At 40.8% G+C, this 22,134-nt stretch overlaps 1 protein-coding gene across 5 annotated transcripts in view; it reads left to right on the top strand.

Annotated features, from left to right (window-relative positions):
- The window catches only part of TBC1D9 (TBC1 domain family member 9), a 78,080-nt gene extending 56,679 nt beyond the window's left edge, over positions 1–21,401 (top strand). For 3 of the 5 annotated variants that reach the window (XM_025211694.1, XM_025211696.1, XM_025211697.1), the window contains 14 exons: positions 1,561–1,731; positions 2,285–2,435; positions 4,223–4,437; positions 5,406–5,604; positions 7,992–8,277; positions 9,545–9,674; positions 12,500–12,598; positions 12,718–12,786; positions 14,794–15,034; positions 16,068–16,133; positions 18,175–18,261; positions 18,751–18,825; positions 18,950–19,050; positions 20,200–21,401. In XM_025211694.1, the coding sequence (XP_025067479.1) occupies positions 1,561–1,731; positions 2,285–2,435; positions 4,223–4,437; positions 5,406–5,604; positions 7,992–8,277; positions 9,545–9,674; positions 12,500–12,598; positions 12,718–12,786; positions 14,794–15,034; positions 16,068–16,133; positions 18,175–18,261; positions 18,751–18,825; positions 18,950–19,050; positions 20,200–20,922 (2,613 nt within the window). In that variant the 3' untranslated portion in view covers positions 20,923–21,401. The remainder of the gene's footprint in view (positions 1–1,560; positions 1,732–2,284; positions 2,436–4,222; positions 4,438–5,405; positions 5,605–7,991; positions 8,278–9,544; positions 9,675–12,499; positions 12,599–12,717; positions 12,787–14,793; positions 15,035–16,067; positions 16,134–18,174; positions 18,262–18,750; positions 18,826–18,949; positions 19,051–20,199) is intronic. The other 2 variants (XM_006030125.2, XM_025211695.1) reach the window with 2 other exon arrangements.
- The last annotated feature ends 733 nt before the right edge of the window (positions 21,402–22,134 follow it).

Raw genomic sequence — 22,134 nt, 5'->3', positions numbered from 1 at the left:
CCTACATTACAAACTACTGAGTCCTTTCCTGCAGTTTAGTCTGCTCACGTGGTAAAAGGTCAGACGTTCAAATAATGACTCTTTGCCAGCTTTTAAATAAGACCCTTAACTGATCATTGAATATCTACCGCCACTGCTGTCCAGTAGCTACTTAAATCACTGTTGCCATGCTCTAAAATTGCTGCACATCTTGAAACATGCAGTAAAAATTTAATGTATACTTCGCCTTGTCAGTTATAGATAAATTCTAGGGTTTCTTAGGCAGGCAGGGTTCTTTGGTTAGATGTGATATCTTTTATTAGACCAACTGAGTAGTTGGGGGAAAAAAGTTCTTGGCAAGGTTTGGGGCATAGTCAAGCATTTTGAGAGTTTTCAGCTGTTACATAAAACTGTCAACTTCTTCATATGATAAATCTGAAATGATACCTTTTATTAGACCAACTGAGAAATTGCAAAAGAAAAAAAATCTTTTTCTGCAAACTTTGGGGCTCATGTGCCCTTCATCAGGCTCAGGGAAAGTTCAAGATGGTAAAAAGTCATATGTAGGAAATACATTTCATTTTTGCACAGAGGAAGCAGAAGCTGGAAAACTGTCCCTCTGGGTCCATGAGAGTCTCTTACCATCTTGAACTTTCCTTGAGCCTGACAAAGGGCACATGAACCCAAAAGCTTGTAGAAAAAGATATTTTTTTGCACTTTCTCAGTTAGTCTCATAAAGGTATCATTTTGGAACCAAGAGTTCTAGATTTGTCTCAGACCAACACGACTGCCACATACATCCCTGTAGCAGTCCTTTTGTCATTTAAAAATAGGCTTTGTTAGTTATGTTATTATATAAGATAAGGCACTTTGCAAATAAACCTCCAGTATTTGTACTCTCATTTCACTTTGAATAAAAACTATGCCATGATGCTTCAGGCTGTGAATTCATCCACACTGTAAGACTAAGGACGATTTTGCAGGTCAGGCCTTGAAGGAAAAAAAATAGGTCTTTGAAGGAAGTAATTTTATTCTTATGTATGTAGAACTCATGTTCTCAATCAATACTCAGTCCATCCCAGAGCACTGTACTAAGCACCTCTGTGCTGGTTGCCAGATAAATCTTTACAATCAAAGTCATTTATTGAAAATTCTATATTAGTTTGTTGTAAAAGGAAATTTGTTAACTGTAGTCTCCTGGCAAAATCCCCATTGGGGAATCATTTTCTGCCTATCTAAAATTTCTTCTGCAATGGGTTATATTAAATGAATAAGTGTACTATTGTATATACTACTCTGTTGATGTAAAGGCTTGTTTTCAGTCATATATGAAGTAATCAGCATGTTTAAGTACAGATTTGATTTGCATAAATGGGGGAGTGTGTATGTGTAATATATAAATAACTTTCATAAAATTTGTAGAATGCTGAAATTTTATACAGCCCTTCATCTCAAATTAATCCAGTTGATCTATGTCAAAACATAGTTAAAATTCAGATATTGCAGATTGTGGGTTTTTTTGTGCAGCACCTTGCATTGTGTGGGTGTTGTCTGTCATAATATGACTGTTGGTTTTTGCAGATGTATACAAGGCCAAATAGCATAGTTTCCTCCAGCCCTCAAAGGAGCCTCAGCTCTGAAACAGATGGAGAACGACAATTCAATCTGAATGGCAATGGTATTCCAACAGTGACGCAGGCTTTAATGACTATGTATCGACAGCGGTCACCTGAGGAATTCAACCCCAAACTGGTAGATCTCTGCTATCCTTGTAAATTATGCTAGTGAGAAATATGTGGCTGTTTAAATAAAGTTATTGTTTTTAAGTAACGATATTTTCCTAATCTTTAACCTGTTGCTGTCCAGTAGCAGCTTGAAGTGCGACTATCAGTGTGGTAGCTGGGATCTTGGAGAACTCAAGTAGTGAAGCCTGCTAGTATTTGATGTCATGTCAAAGTTCTGAAGCATGGCAGGAAGTATAATAATGTACTTAATATTAAAGGAGAATGTCAGGACATCTTTTCTATAGCTGTGTGTTTTTCTGTAGTTTGTCAGGATAATATTTGTCATCTAATTTTTGGTTCTGTACCTGTTTTCAAAAGTGGTTCTTAGTTGGAAAATAGTAAGCAATGGCAGAAGGCAGCACAACAAAATTACAGAATTGGGTTACTGGCAGACTATTCCCTTCCTATACCACCACAGTGACTAAAGAAAATTGAGGGCTTTGGCACTTCGCTTTTTTCTGATGTTTTATATAACCAAGATGCTACATCTCTTCATTGTTCATTTCTATGTCTACTTTTAGGCAAAAGAGTTTTTGAAAGAGCAAGCTTGGAAGATTCACTTTGCTGAGTATGGACAGGGTGTCTGTATGTATCGTACTGAAAAAACTAGAGATCTTGTGCTCAAAGGCATTCCAGAAATCATGAGAGGGGAACTATGGCTGCTGCTTTCAGGTGGGTATTGGGGTAAATTTGCCATAGAATATGACCTAGATGCATGAGAAGAAACAGTTGGCCAGGTTTTCAAATGTATTCAGGAGCATGAAGAGGAAGATGTTTGCCTAGTGGCATTGTCAGAAGTATTTAAAGTAGATTACATGTCTGACTTTGAAATCAGCATGAGTAAAGTGCCTAACACACTTTACTTATTTATTTGAAAATCCTGTAGGTATCTGTCTGCATATTTAGACATCTCAGTACCTTAAAAAATCTGATCCATAAACTACACAAAACATAATATGAACTTAGTCCCTGCCCTAAAGAACTTGCAGTGGTTTGACATCCCAGAAGTAAAAACTGTTTCAATGAAAACTTAGAGCAAGAAGAAAGCAACAAATATGCCTGTGTAGAGCTAGTCAAAGTCTTTACAAATTCTTAAAATAAACCTGCCCTTTTTGAGTAATGGAAGATCTATGGGAGTCGCACTTTCAGTCATTTTGACTTCTAAATGGCTATTCCAATTTTGATTGACTCTGGTGTGTAGTTTGAACATCACTCAGTCCCTTGGCTTTTTGCTTTTGGAGTATTAATTATCAGTTAAATATTTAAATATGTCCTTTGCCTGTGTAAAGTGGATTCACTTTCTAAAATGAAAATAATAACCAAAAAGTGTAACTATATATCAAACTATAACCAAATATTGGATGGGGGCACAAAGGAAAAGATGCTTTGGTTGGCTCTAATACTAATGATGGTCAAAAGGAGAACTGGGTCATGCAACTGCTATTTTTACCTGTACAATTTGGGCATTCACAATTTGTTCATTTGTATAGAAATTCAGTGCATCCATCAGTCTCTTGGTGAGTTGACGTTGTGGCCCTTGTATGCTCACAGTTGGGGTGCCCTGATTTTTAATGTCTGTTTTACTTCTGTATCTCCCTACTGTTAAATGTGTTACTTGATTGAACAGAGGAAGTTGGGGGATAAATTGAAAAGGGGAAATTAGCTCACATTACAGGAAAGTTGTCTTCTAAACTAGTTACGAATATGGTTCCAATTTATGGAGTTGGCCAGGAGCAGGTATACCAGGAAGAGTAAAGGCTGAAGTTTTAAATGTGGATGTTGTGGCTGAGAAAGGTGTGATCCATTCTAAGGGTCTGAACACACAACAAGGATTTATACTCCTGCCTCTTGACAGGGACTGTTTTGGTGTCTACAGGCAGGTCATTTAACTTCTCTGCCTCTCTCCATATCTTTTTAAAATAAGTATTGTACACCATACTCATCAGGCAGAATATGAGAATGTTTAAACTTTAACTAGAAGATGAAAAGTTCTGTAGAACTGTCAGGTATATTCTGCGTCTAATACATATAACATGCAGCATTGCCATGGTAGTCTACATGAAACTGGGGAGCCAGCCAGGAAGGAGTCTGCCAGTGAGCTACTGCTCTCACTCTTGGCAGAAGGATAGTTCCCTGCTTGTGGAGGAGCACTGTAGAAGATCTGCCATTCTTGCATACATTCAGCGTTTCAGCCCTACCAAGGGAAAGGGCTTATATGAAACCACCTTATCCGAAGGAAGGCAACCAGCTGGCATTTTAGTGACTAAATACCATTCAGATTTGATCCTCTTTAAAATGATAATGCAATGTGTATTTTCAGGCTGCTTGCTTGGGTTTTAAAAATTACCATTCAAAATGTCTGAGTTAAAGGAGAGGACAAAGAACATTGTTCTGTTGTATGATGTCTACTCACCCTTGCTTACATATCTTGTTTTTATGTTGTTCTGTCTTGCTACTAGGAGCCATTAATGAGATGGCCACTCACCCCGGCTATTATGAAGACCTTGTGGAGAAATCCATGGGGAAGTACAACCTTGCCACAGAAGAAATTGAGAGAGATTTGCACCGTTCTTTGCCAGAGCACCCTGCCTTCCAGAATGAGATGGGCATTGCTGCCCTGAGGAGAGTCTTAACAGCTTATGCTTTTAGAAATCCAAGCATAGGATACTGTCAGGTAACTGCAGTGTCTTGTCACTCTTTCGAGATCTGGCATTCCAGTTCCCATCTGTTCGGGGGTTTTTTTTGCTTTCAGTCAGTGATTGGATACCAATATATGCGGTTCATACATTTGATTGTGCATACGAGCACTTGGGTGTCTTCTTTGTGTAAAGAGTTACACTGACACAGACTCTTGCACCTACACAGAGTCCTACTGGTTTCAGTAAAGCTGCATGCAAGTACCTGTGCTAATGGTACAGATGTGTTCTCAAGTGCATTGAGTGAAAAAGAAATGCACCATATTTGCTGATGTAATGGCTGCAGCTCTGAACGCTGCCTCAAAAAATTGAAGAATAGCTTCTGAGCCACACCCACATTTCTGAAGAAATAGATACTAAAGACCTTTCTTGTAAATAATGCAACTGGGGGAATGAAACGCATTTGTGTTCCCTTGGGGAGTGATTATAGTGGCAGACTTCTACTCCACTTAACTCCAGACAGCTCAAGAGCAGCAGTGCCACAAGGATTTCTGCTGGCATATGGAAGCCATCTCTTCTATTAGCTAGCATAGGGGAAAACGCAGCTTCCCTGCAAAGAGAGTTGCAGCAGTTGCATTGTCTGGAGTCCCACACGGTATTGTGGATGAAGCTCAATTCTTTCATAAGTGCTCAAAGAAAGGAAGCACCTCCCATGGTAGGACACACAGGCACTATTGAGACTTTCCATTCAGAACCATAAACTTATTGTGAAAAGAAGCAATAATGTACAAAGCCTTGGTTTTCAAATGTTTTGAAGTCTCTCCCATTCAGGAACATTAGGAAACATTAGCTGTACTTCATAGGGAAAAACCTTGGCTTGCTGAATTAAGATATAAACTTCCGAGCTAGGATAAATCTTGATCTGCCCAATCCCTGCAGCACTAGACATAGCAAGGGAATTGGGAAATGATGTATACTGATGCATATTTTCTCCCCATTCTTGCAGGCCATGAACATTGTCACTTCAGTACTCCTTTTGTATGCAAAAGAGGAAGAAGCTTTCTGGTTGCTTGTGGCTTTGTGTGAACGCATGTTGCCAGACTACTACAACACAAGGGTTGTTGGTAGGTTGAGGAGAATTTATCAAAAAAAATGCACAGTTCACAGAACAGGATTCCAGATGTTGGTACTGAAACCAATGGATGGTATGTGAACAGAAGTGGCGAGGAGGGAGCCACCTCAGAGGCTTAAAAGCAGCTACCTAATTAGATATTTCTGGTCCGTGTTAACTTCTTACCTGCTTGAATTAAGATGGAATTCTACTAAGGATTTCATTTGGCTTGAAGCAATCAGGCTAGAAATGTTGAGAACAGAGTATGGAAATAGAAAATTAATGTTAGAGAGGCTGGGGTTTGGGCAGCTTGATTCCCTTCCAGGTCATGCATCTAAAATGGCAGTAATAACTACCTGCATGAAATAAATTGATCTTTCCCTTTCATTTCCTATGACAAAAATCATTACTTATTGGTGTCTTTGCTAGCAAAAATGATACTTGGGCTGCCCACTCAACCCTGGAGATGGTTTTACCAGATATGTTTAAGCCATTATTGGTAAGGGTGGAAATGCTTATATTGCTGTTGCCTATGTAGTACATGTTCTGTGGACAAAATCCTCTAGCTTTCTGTGCTGCCACAGGCAACTTTCACAAGTATTACATTCACTTTACTAATTTAAAAAAAACCCAAAACTAGCAATCACGCATCTTCTAGTGACTGCAAGAATTAAGGTTGCAAAAGCCTGAAAGGGAGGTTATGCCCCTAAAATCACTGAATAGTTTTTTTAAAAATTGGGAAGTTTTAGCAATGGAAGAGTTATCCTATCAAGTCACTGTTCTGCAAGGGAGAAGGGAAACTGATGGTTATGTAGAAATTTGGTAGAAATTCTTGGAATTTGCTTAAACAAACAAAAAACGCCTGCCTTCAGAAAGTTTGAGAAACTTGTTTTTGAAAGTTAAAGAAATGCAAGTTGTATGAACTTTCACTTAAAAACAAATTTGGAATAAACTTAAAAGTAGAAATAGACGATAGCAAGATTTGTATTAGATTTTATATTAGATTGATATTGCAGAGTTCTGGGGAAAAAGAGGGGGTGAATTATACAGAGATGAACAAACACAAAAGCTTAACGTCAATTGAACGTAAAGGAACTGTCAGAGACTGAAAGGAAGAAAAGAAAACACAAGCCTATGGGTGTTGACTTGTGTGAAGGGAGCACTGTTGATGGAAGTTAAATATCTGCCTCTGTGTATATTTTAGGGGATTGGATGCATCCTCCTCCACTGCTACCAATCCTGTGATGCTAAAACAAATCCATTAATGGTGGGTTTAGGGACCTAGAAGTGTCAAACTCATCCAGGCCCACAGGCTGGATGAGGGGTGTGAGGCCAGTTTGTAGGTCAGTTTGGGTTCACAGGCTGGCCCCACATACTAGAGCCAGTCTGCAGGACCAGCCCGGTGTGAGTACCACATGAACCATGTGCCCTGGAATAGCCCCACGTACTGCATGCAGGATGTGCCAGCCCCACATGTAGTATGGGGGGCTGGTCCAGGACATGCACTAGCTATGGTGCATAGGGCCAGGCTAGAGCACATGCTGCATGTAGGACCCACACCAGACTAGCCCAGGATGCTAGCTCCAGTGTGTAGGGCCACTCTATGGGCCTGATCTGGACCATCCGTGGATCCAGTGTGTAAGGCCAGTCCAGCATAGATGCTGCATGCAGTGCTGGGGCTGGAGCCACTGTGTGCTGTGTGAAGCCCACAGCAGACAAGCTCGGTTGGTCTTTCATAAGTGCACTGCATGTATGGACAAATGGCATTGCAGGCTGGATGATAAGGCTCCAAAAGCTGGATCAAGCTGACAGGCCATATCTTTGACACCCGCCTCAGACCAAGAAAAACCCCTATTTACTCTAAATAGGTTTTTGTAAACAGCTAACCCCTGCATCAGTAGAGGCTGACCTTTTTGGCAGATGTGCCAGACATTAGCCCTGCACCCTTCCCAAGTACCTCTGCAGTTTCCTTCCCCTGCCCAATCTGTTGCTCTGCATTCTGTTCCCAGCCTTATGCTTCCAGCTAGATCTGCTATTCTGCTTTCTGTTTCTTTCCCTGTGCTCCCTGCCTGATTTGCTGCTTTGCTTTCTGCTTCCTAATCCATCTGCTGCTGTGCTGCCACGTGAGACGCTCAGAGGCTACCTGTGCCTCTTGCGGCATCTGTGCCATGGGTTGGTCACGCTTGCCATATGTAATAGTGTTTGATATGACAAAAGGTGAGGGAGAGTCTCAAGTATATTGTTATTGCGCTTGCTCCTATATCCTGGATGAAGCAAAAAGGTGCCCTCCCCAGAACACTTGGCCCATCTAGTTCTTTCCACCCTGAAGAAAACTATGCACATTGCAAGTTAACAATAGGAATGATGTATAAATGCATACAAGTTTCAGAAGAGGTTCTTAATGTTTTTTTCTAGATGGCTGTATGTATTCAGCAGCTGAGCTAATGTTAGTATGTGCCTAACATCACTTATTTCCAACAGGTGCTCTGGTAGATCAAGGTGTTTTTGAAGAGTTGGCTCGGGACTACGTTCCACAGCTTTATGACTGTATGCAGGACTTAGGTGTTATCTCCACCATCTCCCTCTCCTGGTTCCTTACTCTGTTTCTCAGTGTAATGCCATTTGAGAGTGCTGTGGTTGTGGTGGACTGTTTCTTCTGTGAAGGAATAAAGGTGATATTCCAGTTAGCATTGGCTGTGCTGGAGGCTAATGTGGACAAGCTGCTGAATTGCAAAGATGATGGAGAAGCCATGACAGTCCTGGGGAGGTGTGTATTTATTTATTTATTTATTTATATATATATATATATATATATATATGCTTCCTTTTCATTTTTCTTCTTAACTTTCTGAAACATGTTCTGATTCAGGAAACATTTAATTTATATCACTATCCTCTCTGTAAATCTTCTAGCTGCTTGTAACACCTTCTTTCAAATGGGAATTATGCATATGTAAGGGTTTTTGTATATATACAGTAACCAAATCTACCTATTGAGTTGGACACAGTTTCAAAAAAAGTATGACAATCTCAAAAGTGTACCAAGATGGAGTAAGCAGAGATGTTACTCTTTGTTATGAATTGCTGCCCCTCTCTTAGTCAGGCTTTAACTTCTTTCAAGTTGCTGGAATATCCTTCTGTGTCTAGCATTATAAAGGTTTTCAGAGGGTTCTGGTAAAATATTTCACTTCCTGGCTGTTATCATTTTAAGTACAGTTACAGGGAAAAATGCCTGAACCCAAGAGTAATTAATGTTAGGAATGGATTAGTAAGAGATTTTGGTGGAACTAAACAGACGGTTAAAAAAAACCAACTTGGAAAGTGGCAGGACAGAAATGCAAGGCAAGTAAATTAATTTAGCTGAATCATGGATTTCTGAATTAAGTCAGCTCTGTGCAACCATATAGCCCAATCTGGGTCCTTTTTTAATTAGGATAAAGTGATACTGGTCTCATCTTCCTGCTCAGAAGTAAGCTCTAACCCTTGTTGATGATTTATAAAGTGTTTGGGATTTGGAAAGTGTTCTGCAGTTGCAGGGTGGAAGACAGATAGTGAACAGCAGCTAAGTTATCTTGAGGGAAAAGCAGTTGAAGCTCATTACAGCCAGCTGGGGGGTTAAATAGGGGAGATCAAGGCTGAAGCACACCAAGCCTCTGTTCTAGCAGTCGTGAGGTGTATGGTGTCCCACATCTCTTGCTTTGAATAAGAATCTCAAACAAAACATTTTAAAAACCTATTTTGCCCATTGCAATCAGTCGCTTGCAGATTGTACCATCTAGCTGTAATCAGCTAGATTTGAGCTGCTTCTGGCAAATGTTTTGAGTTTAAAGAAAACCCAACTAATTCATTTCTGGAAAGAAACAATGTGACAGGGACTGGCAAAATAGGCATCCCGTTCAACTAATGGAATATACTAATAGGAAGCGGTTCAGGGATGCTTATATGAACTCAGCTGAGTTTAGTTCAGGGGGAGTGAAAGAGGGGAGGGAAGCCATGCTGAGCTTTCTCATGGTAATTTTTTTCTCCTTCTCTAGGTATTTGGACAGTGTGACCAATAAGGATAGTACTTTACCACCAATTCCTCATCTTCACTCGCTACTCAGCGATGATGTTGAGCCTTATCCAGAGGTGGATATCTTCAGACTCATCAGGACTTCCTATGAGGTAATTTAGGATATTACCTAGAGCTAGCCAGTGGACAGCAATTCCGTTACATGAAGGCCTTTGAATAATAATTAAACACATTTCAAAACTCTCTTGAAAAGAAAATTAAAAAAGATTGAATTGACTGAAACATTTGTTTTCAATATACATTTTTCATGTTACATTATAATGTAAGATAAGAGCATTCCAAACCTGAAGTTACTTCAAAATGAAAAGGCAAAACATTTGCATTTTTAAAAAGTGCAAACTAGTTTTGACACTCTAATTTTTATTTCAACTGAAATTTTGGGGCAATGGACTGGATTTTACAAAGACTTTTTATTTTGTTAACATCTTTTCTAGCATGTAATAGGTCGATAAGAGTTTTTGCAGATTGCTAATTTAGGTGGGCATACAAAACTGAAAATTGGAAGAGTTAAAGCAAAAGAAGCAAAAACTAATTAATTAACCAATGCTTATAAAGTGCATACTCAAGCCCACAAAAAACTGCAAAACTAAAACATTTCACACCAAAAGAGTAAGTGTTTGTTTCCAGTCCTTATGTTTTACATTATAAAATAGTCAGAAAATATCCCTGATGTTAAATGTTATATATTTTATATGGCCCGGCAGGTGGGGGGAGAGGATCAAGCCCATGTGGCTCGTCCAGGGGTGGGGGCAGGGGCTCCCCCTGCTGTGTGCACCCCAGTGGAGGCCCCATGCTGCACATGCCCCCCCTGCCCCCATCTGTGCACAGCAGAGGCCACTACTGCTGCAGGCTGAGCTTTGTGCCCCAAACCCTGCAGCCTCTGGCCCAGGAGCGCCCTGATGCCATGTCATCCATGTACAGGGGGGGAGGAGCACATGCCCCACAAAAGGCAGGGCAGAGTGGGTGGCTGCAGCAGCTGTGAGGTAGGGATTGGGACGGGCAAGCCCTGCACAGCTGGGGCAGAGCGGGGGACGGACCCACAAGTGGCTCATCCAGGGGTTGCAGGGAGTGGGGGGGTACACAGCCCAGGAGGGCATACGGGATGGGCCCCGTGCCCCCAAATCTGCACATGGGGTGGGGAAGGCTGGGGGGCACTGCGCTGTTCCCAGCGGGGGTGTTTGGTCATGCTGCGCTTAGGCCGGGCAGCAGCATCGCTGGGAAGAGGGTGGGGAGTTGCAGCCAACCCAAAATTCACCATAGGCCCCCCCCCCAGCCCCCACTCCCAGCGCCCCTGCCACCCAGCCTGAGCACAGCGCAACCAAACACCCTTGCTTGGAATAGTGCATTGTTGCCCCGGCCCCAGCCAAGTCCGCCCCTCCCCACGTGCAGATCCGGTCACATGCACCCCCCATTCCCTCCTGGGCTGCATGTTCCTCCCCTTGCCGCACCCCCTGGACGAGACAATAGTAGCTCCATCCCCTACCCTGTCCCGGCTGTCCAAGGCTTGCCCCTGCCCCACTCCCTACCTCACCGGCGTTGGCGGGGGGTATCAAGGCCCCAGTAGTGAGGGAAGGAGTGGGGCTAGGGCTGGGGTCTCGATCTGCACCCTCCCCTGCCCTCCCCCCTGCTGGGCTGCGGGGATAAGATCTTGGGGTCCTTTTCAATTCCAAAGGTGATCTCTGACTTAAAAAGGTTGGAGACCACTGATATAAGGCCTCCATCCAGCTGTGCATAGTTCTGAATTCTGAACTTTTTTTAAAGACTTCTGTGACCTTAACTAGGGATAAATAAACTGGCCTCATATGGAGCCACAGTCTTCATTTTAAGGGCTCACGTAACACCAAAGACCATAGGTTTTTTTTAGGTGAATATAAACTTATAAAAACATACCTCAACGACCTAGCTCAGGTTGGGACAGGTAGGTGCTAAGACCAGGCCACCACCACCACTTCTCCTGCAGCGGCAAGGGGAGTCATCCCAAAGCCACCAGTTCTCCCTGCATTGGCATGTGAGAGTGACTGCTGCAGAAACCACCTGATGCCAAATGTCACCAAAGCCCCACATCCGTGGGCTGAAGGAAATAGCTCCACAAATGGGATCCAGCCTTCAGGCTGTAGGCTGCTGACCCCTGCCCTAGAGTACAGACATTTAAATTGGTGATAAATTTAGCTAAGTATCATTTAATGCTCTTATTAAAGAAATATTTTTGCCTTTAGTGTATTTAAATCTAGGCAGTGTGCCGCATGTGAACCTTTCTTTTTCTTTCTCTCTTGGTGTGGTGCAGATGGGGTTAGGTTGGTTTTATGGCAGACCTTCTGTCAGGTCTTCTACATCTTCCAATAGATAATGAGGGCAGTCTGTCATTCAGTGTCATTCAATACATCTATTATACTTTCCTATTGCAAAGAATATTCTGTCTGGTCAGAGCCACCATGTGGGAAATAATATAACCCTTATCCATTTAGTTTTATTGGAAGTTGTGCAAAAATAGCAAGATGTGCTGGAAAGTGACCGTTTCCTTTAACATAAAGGACATCGTATTCACTTTTTTCCCCGAAGGACTGGAAATTCTCTCTTAGAACCTATCTCATGACACTTGCATTGGTGGTGTACTGACTCTGAGAACTAAGTCAGAAAGTAGTATTATCTGAAGCACAATAATTTGCCACTTATGTAAAGAGACACCTGTTGCTATGCTATGAAAGCTCATACCTTTCTGAACCAGTTACTCTCTAAGGTGCCACCCTGCTCTCACTTCTACCAGATTGTTTGTCAGAGATGTGCACCTGATACCTTTTTATGAACACTTTCAGAATGAGGGAATACCTTTCTACTTTTTCAAGCACAAGAAGCAAATGAAGCGTTCCAGATAGTAATATACAGATACAAAGTCTATTTTGTCTCCCTCTTTCTTTAGAAATTTGGAAGTATACGAGCAGATTTGATTGAACAGATGAGATTCAAACAGAGACTGAAAGTGATCCAAACCCTTGAAGACACTACAAAGCGTAATGTGGTAAGTCTTTGAATTATCACCCTTTAAGATGTAGGGGTTATTTATTTTCTGAAATAAAAGTAGTTTTTAAATGGTACATTTATAGTAAGTTTTTTAATGTTAATGTTACATTTCAAAAGGTACGAACCATTGTAACTGAGACTTCTTTTACCATTGACGAACTGGAGGAACTCTACGCTCTTTTCAAGGTAAAGCTGAAGTCAAGATTATATGTATGCAGGAAATACATATTGATGTGATGTGAAAACAAAGTGTCTTTTAATGAACTGATTAAATTTGTGAGTTGGTTAGTGCTATCCTGTGCCTTCACAAAAATTGGAATTAGCAACTGGATAAATATGGCCAAAAGACAACTGAAAATACAGGAGAGCAATATTTTGAAAACTGATGAAATAATTATTTGTCTAAATAATTAGATTGAAAAAATCCTGCGGAAATCAGTTTCCTAGGAGAAGAAAGAAAAGAAACCTAGGAGAAGAAAGAAAAGACATGCATTTGGGGCCACCTGTTCAATCAGCCCCCAATTAAATATATATCATAGAATAATAGAAAATTAGGGTTGGAAGGTATCTCAGGAGGTTATCTAGTCCAACCCCCTGCTCAAAGCAGGACCAGCCCCAACTAGATCATGTCTCTACCTGATTTGGGGACATCATCTGAGGACAAAATTTGGTTGAGAAATATCTTCCTTCTGCTAAATTTTGAATAGCCCATAACTGTTGCATGTTAGTAACTACTTGTTAACATTCATGGATTTAATTTATGCTAAATCTTCGGTAATTTAATTTGCTGTCAAGGGGCTGGCTTGAAGTAAAGCATTCTAATAGTAAGTAAAAGCTGGGGAATGAGATAAGGTTTGTAGATTTCAAGGCCAGAAGGGGCCAGTATAATAATCTAAAAGAGAGACAAGCAAATGACAGTGAGTAAATCTCATTTACTGCAAATCAACTGTTCCACAGTAACAAAAACAGTTAACAGCAGTAAATGCAAGCTAAACTGAGCTAATTTAGCCCTAGATGTACAAGAGCTGAGTTTATTGTGGTGTATCTTCATTTATTTTGAGATAAGTGTGGACATACAGAGACCATGCACCAGCCACTCGACAGTTAATCCCATTCCCATTCCTCTTTTAACTTGTAAATTGTTTACTTGCTTGTTTGTGCTTGTAATCCAACCTCGAGTGTAACACAGGCTAAAAACTTTCACCAAGCACTTCTTGCATTAAGACCAAGATGTCTGATTGAGCAAAGGCACATTGTTTAGAAAGACCTTCAGACTTGAATTTGGGAGTTCAAATGATTGGAAATCTATCCTATTGCAAAGAATATTGTTCCAGTGGTTAACTTAACCTCCCTTTTAACAATGTTTTGCCCTTCTTCAGTCTCTGTGACATACACACAACAATAGGTTGTATTCCTCTGGTTGGTCAGTTTCTGGAATAGTGAATAGGGATTTCTTTTTTCTTTGCCTCCCCTGTTACTAGTCTCAATACTTATTGGATTGACAATCCTGTCATACAAGTTTCTAGCCTGTCTCCCATGCATATTCTCTGCTTCTGAAAGTGGTAAAACTTGTACAGAGAGGCAGTCCAACCTGGTGGATCACACTGCAGAATCAGTGCCTATAGACTTGCTCCCAGTCCCACTAAAATCAGTTCTAAAGCTCTGCTTGATTTAGCAGGAGCAGGATAAGACCCTAATCCAATATGTTTCAGATCGTGCAGGTATTCCTGAAAGAATATTTAAAATGCAGACAGACTTTTGTTCAGAATTATCAGTGTTTTGTAATTAGCCCCTACCTTGACTTGAAACATTACTTAGCTGTGAAAAAACAAGACCGGGTGCATGACACCTTATTTGAGGCACACCTTACTACCTTGGTTGCAACAACTATTTACGTCTATGTTTTTTGGGGGACCAGAACTAGATTCACTTCTGTTTCTTAAAGGAATTTGACATTGCATTGGCTGAAGGAAAGTCATTCTGAGGTTTTTTTGGTTTGGTTTGGTTTGGTTTTTTTTTTTTAGAAGTGCCAGTGCTTGTTGGATAGAAATCTTGCTGCTAAACTCAAATGATGTTTCTTGTTTTTAAATACGTATTTTTTGGGGGGGGGTTATTTTATTTACTACATAACTTTGTATTGTTGAGCTGTTTAAAGAAATGGCAGTAGTCTTACAGCATTTGCCTTGTGTTCAGGCAGAACATCTGACTAGCTGCTACTGGGGAGGGAACAGCAATGCTATTGACCGGCATGACCCCAGCTTGCCTTATCTGGAACAGTACCGCATTGATTTTGAGCAGTTCAAGGGGATGTTTGCTCTCCTCTTTCCTTGGGCTTGTGGGACCCACTCAGATGTGTTAGCTGCACGCTTATTCAGACTGCTGGATGAAAATGGAGATTCTCTGATCAACTTCCGGGAATTTGTTTCTGGGCTGAGTAAGGCAAATTCATAGTACGATCTTAAAATATCCTGAGCAAAACAGCCTGTTTCTAAATATGACTTAGTCTATCAGAAATGCTGATGGTGTGTTAAATATTAAATGGTTTGGTATGTGCTAGTTCTATGCAGGTGCCTTGTATATGAAAGAGCTGGAAACATTAGTGCTCTATTCATCTTTTTCTTTTTTTGGAAAGCAGTCAAAACTTGTCTTGGTAATTTGTTTCAGTATAAAATTTCTCTGCGTTTTTAAACATACTTACAATAGACTGTCGGTATTTGTCAAAAAAACATTTGCTGTTTCATTTTACTTAATGGAATTAAGTTAATACATTCAACTGGAAGGTGAAATACATTTCCATTTTACCTCAGTCATCTGATTTTTGCCTAAAGATAGGTGATTATAGAATATTTAAATGTTAAATGATTGAGTAATTTAAACATTCAAAGAATTACAGTGGAATACTAGAATATTGTATTACTCATTTTTTTCACAGTCCAAGTAGTATCTGTGCTGAGCATTACTTTAAAACCAGAGAATAGTTTCTCCCAGAGTCAATCTTTGATTATGGTCTTGTCTGCCCAGGTCTTTGTCAGAAATCATTGAATTGTTTTAAGTCATATGATGCTCTTATTTGGTCCACAGCTTATCAGTTGTGGGGCATACACAAATGCTCTTTTCAAATAAAACCCTCCCCTATAGCTATTAAAGTAATAATATGACAATAATAGGCTGTTTTTGAGAGCTGCGAATGTAAAGGCATTTTAAGTGAAGAATAATGGGTTAGTGTTTAAAGCATAGAACTGAGTCAGGTGGTCTCTGTTCTATTCCCAGTTCGACCACAGACTCATTGCATGATCTTATAAGTCAAGTGACTTGCTTCTGTTTCCAGGCAATACCTTCCAAGCTATCTAAAATAGTTAAGGAATAGTTCATAAATGTTCATGAAGCTCCCTGAACTCCTCAACTTAAGCAACTGAGGAAGTACAAAATATTAGCAGTACTAATGCATTTAATATAATCTGATTCAGGTGCAGCATGCCATGGAGATCTTACAGAAAAACTGAAGCTGCTTTATAAAATGCATGTTTTGCCTGGTGAGTAAATGTAAAAAAACACCTAACAAACAAACCCCCTGACTTCTCAGAGCAGAAAATTTGAGTGTGACCACTCAATCTGGCAAATTAAAATGGAAGAGTGGGCTTTCGCTCAGCTGTTAAGAAAGTGAAGGGGTAAAATAAGGCTTTGGCTCCTCAATAGGTCTGGGGATCTTTCTGTACATATTTCAGTCTTCTGCTCTGCCTGTCACATGGACCATTTTTAAAGGCCATCTGCTAGTGTCCTGGTGATTTGGTGACATCCCTTTTTTAAATATTGTAGCAAAGAAACTATTCTTGTCTGAGGCTCCCTTCAATATGGTGCTTACACCCATGAATGACTATAAGTGCTTGAATAGTCCTAGTTATTTAAATGTGTGTAGCTTGAGTACCTGTCTGAAGATGCCCAAGTGCTAGAAAAGATGCTAGGAGACCTTTTGTCATGTGATTTGTACCTGGACCTAACCACTTTCAGTGTGTGTTGGTGTTGAGACTAAACTAGCATGACAATACTTACTGAAGTGCAAATCAGTGAACTCTAACTCAAGGCCAGAAATTCTATTGTCTTTTAAAAAAAAGTAGTAGTGAGTGCTCTTGTCTTGTGCAATTTATGATGAGCTGTGGAGTCCCTACAATGCTTCCAACTAGCAAAGGCAGTTTGCACAGCACTCTCACAAGCACATGGAACAGAGTATCAAAAGCTTAGAGATGGAGTGGCAAGTCAGGATCTGAGGGAATATGAGAGAGGATAAACAAAGAGCCATTTGCCCATCAATAGGGGGGTATAGGAAGAGGGACAGTCTGTAGGAAAGTAGAACATCCTACCCAATTGATCCATCTCCTTGATCTAATTTACAGATCATTGAGATACCAATATATGTCATAGCACAGGGCTGTCCCAAGTGGTGGCCTGCAGGTCACGTTGCCCCTGGAAGGGTAGCACGCAGTCCATGGCTGCTGCCCCACTACCATTTCCCCTACCCATTTGCTCCTGCTGCAGCAGCCAGGAGGGGGCTGGAGTGACTGAGCTGCTTGTGTGGCAAAGAAGGGAAATGCACTGTCCACACTGCTGGTGGGTGGTGCATGCAGCCAGGGGAGTGGGACAGTGTGCTGTGCACATGACAGGGGTGAGCCAAGTTGCCTGTGCTGCAGGATAGGAAGGCAGCCCACATGGCGGAGAGAGAGGTGAGCTGGGCTAGCCAGGCTGTGTGTGGCAAGGTGGGGAGGTGCTGGGCAGCCTAGCTGTTTCCTCCCATACACGCATGCAGCAACACTCTTCCTCCTGGCTGTACAGGGTGAGCTGGGCTGCCTGTGCTCTGGGGCTGCCCAAGTGGTACATGTGGCAAGGGGTACTGAGAAGCTCTCCCCTTTCCTATGCTGTGTGACACACACAGCAACACTCCCTGCCACTGCCCCCTCTGCCCTGGCTGTGTGCACAGCACAGGAGGAGCCAGGGTGCCTGTGCTGGAGTGTGCTGCCTGTGTAGCTGGGAGATTTTGGTGGAGGGGGGGAACGACACACACACAACTGTATGCATAGTGAGGGGGTAGAGCTGGGCAGCCCATGTGGCATACTCAGTGAGGGGGGAGGAAGGGAAGCTGGGCTGCCTGCACCGTGCCAAGGAGAGGAGATGGGGACAGGCTGCTCATTGGAGCTTGCTGTGTAAGCCCCTGGATCTGTGGCTTGCAAAGTATGCGGTCCCTGGCTACCTGGAAGTCGGACAGCCCTGTCATAGCAGATTAGGCCACTGATCCATTTGGTGGCCACTGATCCATCTCTGATAGTGACTGGCCAGTACCAGACATTTTGGAGGAAAGTGCAAGAAATCCAACAGGGGACAGCTATGGAATAATCGCTCTAATCTTTGAGAGTTAAATTTATGGGTTTCTGGGTGTACAGTTTTATTGTTCCAGCTGACATAAGTGTAGCTGCTGTCATGGTATATTTCCAAAGTTTGAACATGAAAATGAATTGTGGCAAATCTGTTGTGATTTTTTTCTAACCAGACAATGCAGTCAAGCTCTTTTCCTTCGTTGCACAGATCCATCCCCTGAGCAAGAGGAGCCAGATTCTGCTTTTGAAGCAACTCAGTACTTTTTTGAAGACATTACACCAGAATGTACACACGGTGGGTCATGCCCTGCCCCCAACCCCATAAGTACATTATCTTGTCTCTTCAGTATTCAAGACACTAAATATTTCTCTGTTCACACTAATAACTTCCCCCAGTCTCATGGGAGACAGCTTAATGGAGAAAATGTAGGTGAAGTAAGTAGATGCATATGATAAATGCAGTTTACCATATTGATATCACATTAGTATGTGGTGGTAGTATTACTGCTTCAATTGCAGTAGCGCCTGCGAGTCCCAGTCATTGTCTAGACCATTGTAGTGTACAAAGGATAGTCTTTATATATGTAAATATATAAATTGTTAATTGTATGGAACATGTAAGTAGATGTAAGAATAAGCAAAAAGTTGGGCATAATTTACTCCATTATTAACACTGCCCTTTTTTAAAGATAAACAGATTCTTTGTGTTGCAATGCAAATATGAAAACAGTACTCGCATATCTCTAGCTATATTAAATCTTGTTTTTTCACTACTTGCCAACAGTTATTGGCATAGACAGCAGGAACAAACAAGGAGCAGATGATGGGTTTGTCACCATTAGTCTGAAAGCAGATAAAGGTATGTATTTAGTCTGTAAATGTTACTGCTTGAAAACTAGTTTCTTTTTACCCCACACAAATGCTAATTCAACATGATTTGATGGATTTCCCTTTTCCTTTTCTGGGCCATTTGTTTACATTAGGTAAGAAAAACTCTCAAGAGAATAGAAACTACCTGAGAATGTGGAGCCAAGAAAATAAATCCAGAGCTAAGAACACAAAGGACTTGCCCAAACTGAATCAGGTATGTTGTTGATATTTACTGTGTTATTATTTTTCATATTATTTAGAAACTTTGTCATATGCCCAAAAATAGAAGCAGTAGATGCAGTTTCAAAACTAACATTTACTCCAAGTTTTAAATTATACTTTCATTTAAAAATGTTGCAAAGTTAAAATGGCTTTGTTAAGAATGGAAAAGAGGTGGGCCAAGCTTAATGTATGAGGATTGTTCACTATCATTTAAAAATGCCCTGGGAGGATAATGCCACTTCTAGGATTTCAAAAATAAGTTCTGTATTCTGTTGATCAATATACTGGCAAAAAAAATCTTAACTGGCTCATTCCTTAGACCTATACAGCATCTTTTCTTTCCGTTAGTAGCTGTGAAGGGTTATTCCCTAACAGTAATTCACCTGTTTTTATCTAGACCAAAATTAATTTTTAAAAACAAGACCTGTGCCGTTTACATCGGAGATATTTCTGCAGTCAAATAGCCTAAACACTACTTTTTTTCCCTGCATTATGTTTAGTTGCTCCCTATTCACACTACCTTCCAGTTTATTATTCTGTCCATGCATATTACGTGATTCTGAAGACTGAAAGCTGAGTGTTCAATTAGATTACCATTTACAATAATGGTACCTTTTTTTGCTCCAGACCTTCAGATTGTTGATGGAACCCCAAGATCCCTTTACTTGACTTTTAATGTCCTCATATTCATTAGAAACTTTGTCACATGCCCCAAGATACAAGCAGTAGATGGAGTCAATGTTAGTTTTGAGCTTTTTAGGAACCCACTTTAGAGCCACTATTTTCTGGTGAGGATAGCCTGAACAATCATTGTACCATGGAACTGATGGGAAATAATTGTACCAGTGGGCGAGGTAGATATTAGCAACATCCACTCTTTGATGGCAATAACTTTGAGAGGTACAAAATAGCATTTTTTCAGATCATAGATAATATTGTAGAACAGCAAGATTGCTTTTAACTTTATCACATGAATTACTTGATGTCCTAGTATGCACACAAAGATGTACATGCTAGGTGCAGTCTTTATTCTCCAAAATAAAGAATTTGAGATTTCTTTATTCTGACTTTATAACCAGGTCTCAGGGACTAAATTTGCTCTCTTCCCTTTCATTAGTTATTCTTTTTCCTCTGTGCATAGGGCCAGTTCATTGAATTATGCAAGACAATGTATAATATGTTCAGTGAAGACCCCAATGAACAAGATCTCTACCACGCTACTGCTGCTGTGACAAGTTTGCTATTGGAGATAGGTGAGGTTGGTAAACTGTTCTCTATCCAGTCTACAAAAGAAATAGACAGGGGCAGTAAAAGCTGCAGCACAGCTCTTCAGAGTGGGCTGTTCCAGAAAAAGGAAAGCCAGCAGTATCCCCTTGAACAGCAGGAATCGTTCCAAGGTGGCCTTACTGCCAATGATGAGACTATTTGCACGGATAACTCATTGGGTGCACAGATGGAGGATATTAAGCTTGAGGATTCGTCTCCCAGGGACAATGGAGCCTGCTCTTCCATGCTTATTTCTGATGATGATACTAAAGATGACAGCTCCATGTCCTCCTATTCAGTACTGAGTGCAGGCTCACACGAAGAGGAAAAGCTGCACTGTGAGGACATAGGTGAAGATACAGTTTTGGTGCGAAGCAGTCACAACACTTCTCTGCCTAGAAGCCCTAGCATTGACAGAGACTGGGCCATCACCTTTGAGCAATTTTTAGCCTCCCTTTTGACTGAGCCAGCCCTGGTGAGATACTTTGATAAGCCAGTGTCTATGATGGCTAGAATTACTAATGCTAAGAATGTAAGGATGATGGGCAAGCCAATAACTTCAGCAAGTGATTATGAAATTTCTACGATGTCAGGCTGAGACAACAGTTGAGGGGGGGCGGCCTTTGTTTTTTATTTAATTATTTTTATTACATATTTATTAGTACCTGGAACAGATCCTGGTATCTTCAAAAAATGGTAGTTTTCACTAATGTGAAAATGTTGGAGTGCAAACATAACTGTCTTGAACTATAATCATTCTTTCTGTGGGAAATGTTACAAGAATGCAAATTTTATTCAAAATACAGAAAAAATACAGTTGTCAGTGAAACGTGTGTATTATTAACCTTGCTGTCAATATAAACATGGTAAAGATTAGTCCTCCATTTTACTATAAACTGAATACCAGATATTCGCGTGCATTTTTAAAACAGGCCTAAAAAAAAGGTTGGATTATTGACAAGATAGGCGATATCTCTAAAATTTAAAGGGACACTGTCAACCTTCATAGGACTTGAAAGGAAGTGTAATGCAGCATCCCTTTTTTTTCCTCTCCCCTGCCCCCCAACACCATGTATTTTTTAAAAAGAGGCTAACCAGTTTTAACCAATGCCTTGTTTTTTTGTTTTTTTAATATATGAAAGACCACTCTAGGGATACTGCCTGGGACCTGTTTTCCTTTGCCTAAGGAAAGTATATTTAAAAGAAAAAGAAATCAAAAGTTGGTCCTGAGTTTAAGTGGTGCATTGGGCCAATTAGTTGAGGCATACCAGTTACTGTAGCCAGTAGCATGCAAGGGAGGGATGGTGCTAGCATCACAGATAGCCTGTTTGGCTTTCCCAGTCTGAAAGCTCAGGTATCTGTTTTGCAGCTGGAATGAGGAACAGTCCTTGGTGCAAGTCCAGAGGGACACTCAAACCCAGGGTTTCCTTAGCAAGATGCCTTAGTTCACTACTTTGCCCCAAAGATGTATGGAGACACCCAGATGGACTGATAGTGTCCCTTTTGACAATGGGAAAGATTTTTTTAAATATAAAAAAATACTTCTGTACCTGGATTTGCAGTTTATCTGCAATATTCAGCTCTTTAAACTAACCTTTACCACCAATGTCATATATCCTTGTTAGATTAAGAAGTTTAAAATCTGTATTGCATAAGTCTTCATTTACAATGCTGTAAAGTAGAAGTAATGTAAACTGAAAAAATTCTGAAAGATAATGTAACTGAATGTTTAAGTCTTACACTGTCACTTTATATAAAATGAATAGTATCCTGTATCAATTTCATTTTTAAAATGAAAACTGGAGCACCT

The sequence above is a fragment of the Alligator sinensis genome, unplaced genomic scaffold (genome assembly GCF_000455745.1).
Source record: "Alligator sinensis unplaced genomic scaffold, ASM45574v1 scaffold554_1, whole genome shotgun sequence".
NCBI classification, from domain to species: domain Eukaryota; kingdom Metazoa; phylum Chordata; order Crocodylia; family Alligatoridae; genus Alligator; species Alligator sinensis.
This window is presented reverse-complemented; position numbering and strand designations above follow the sequence as displayed.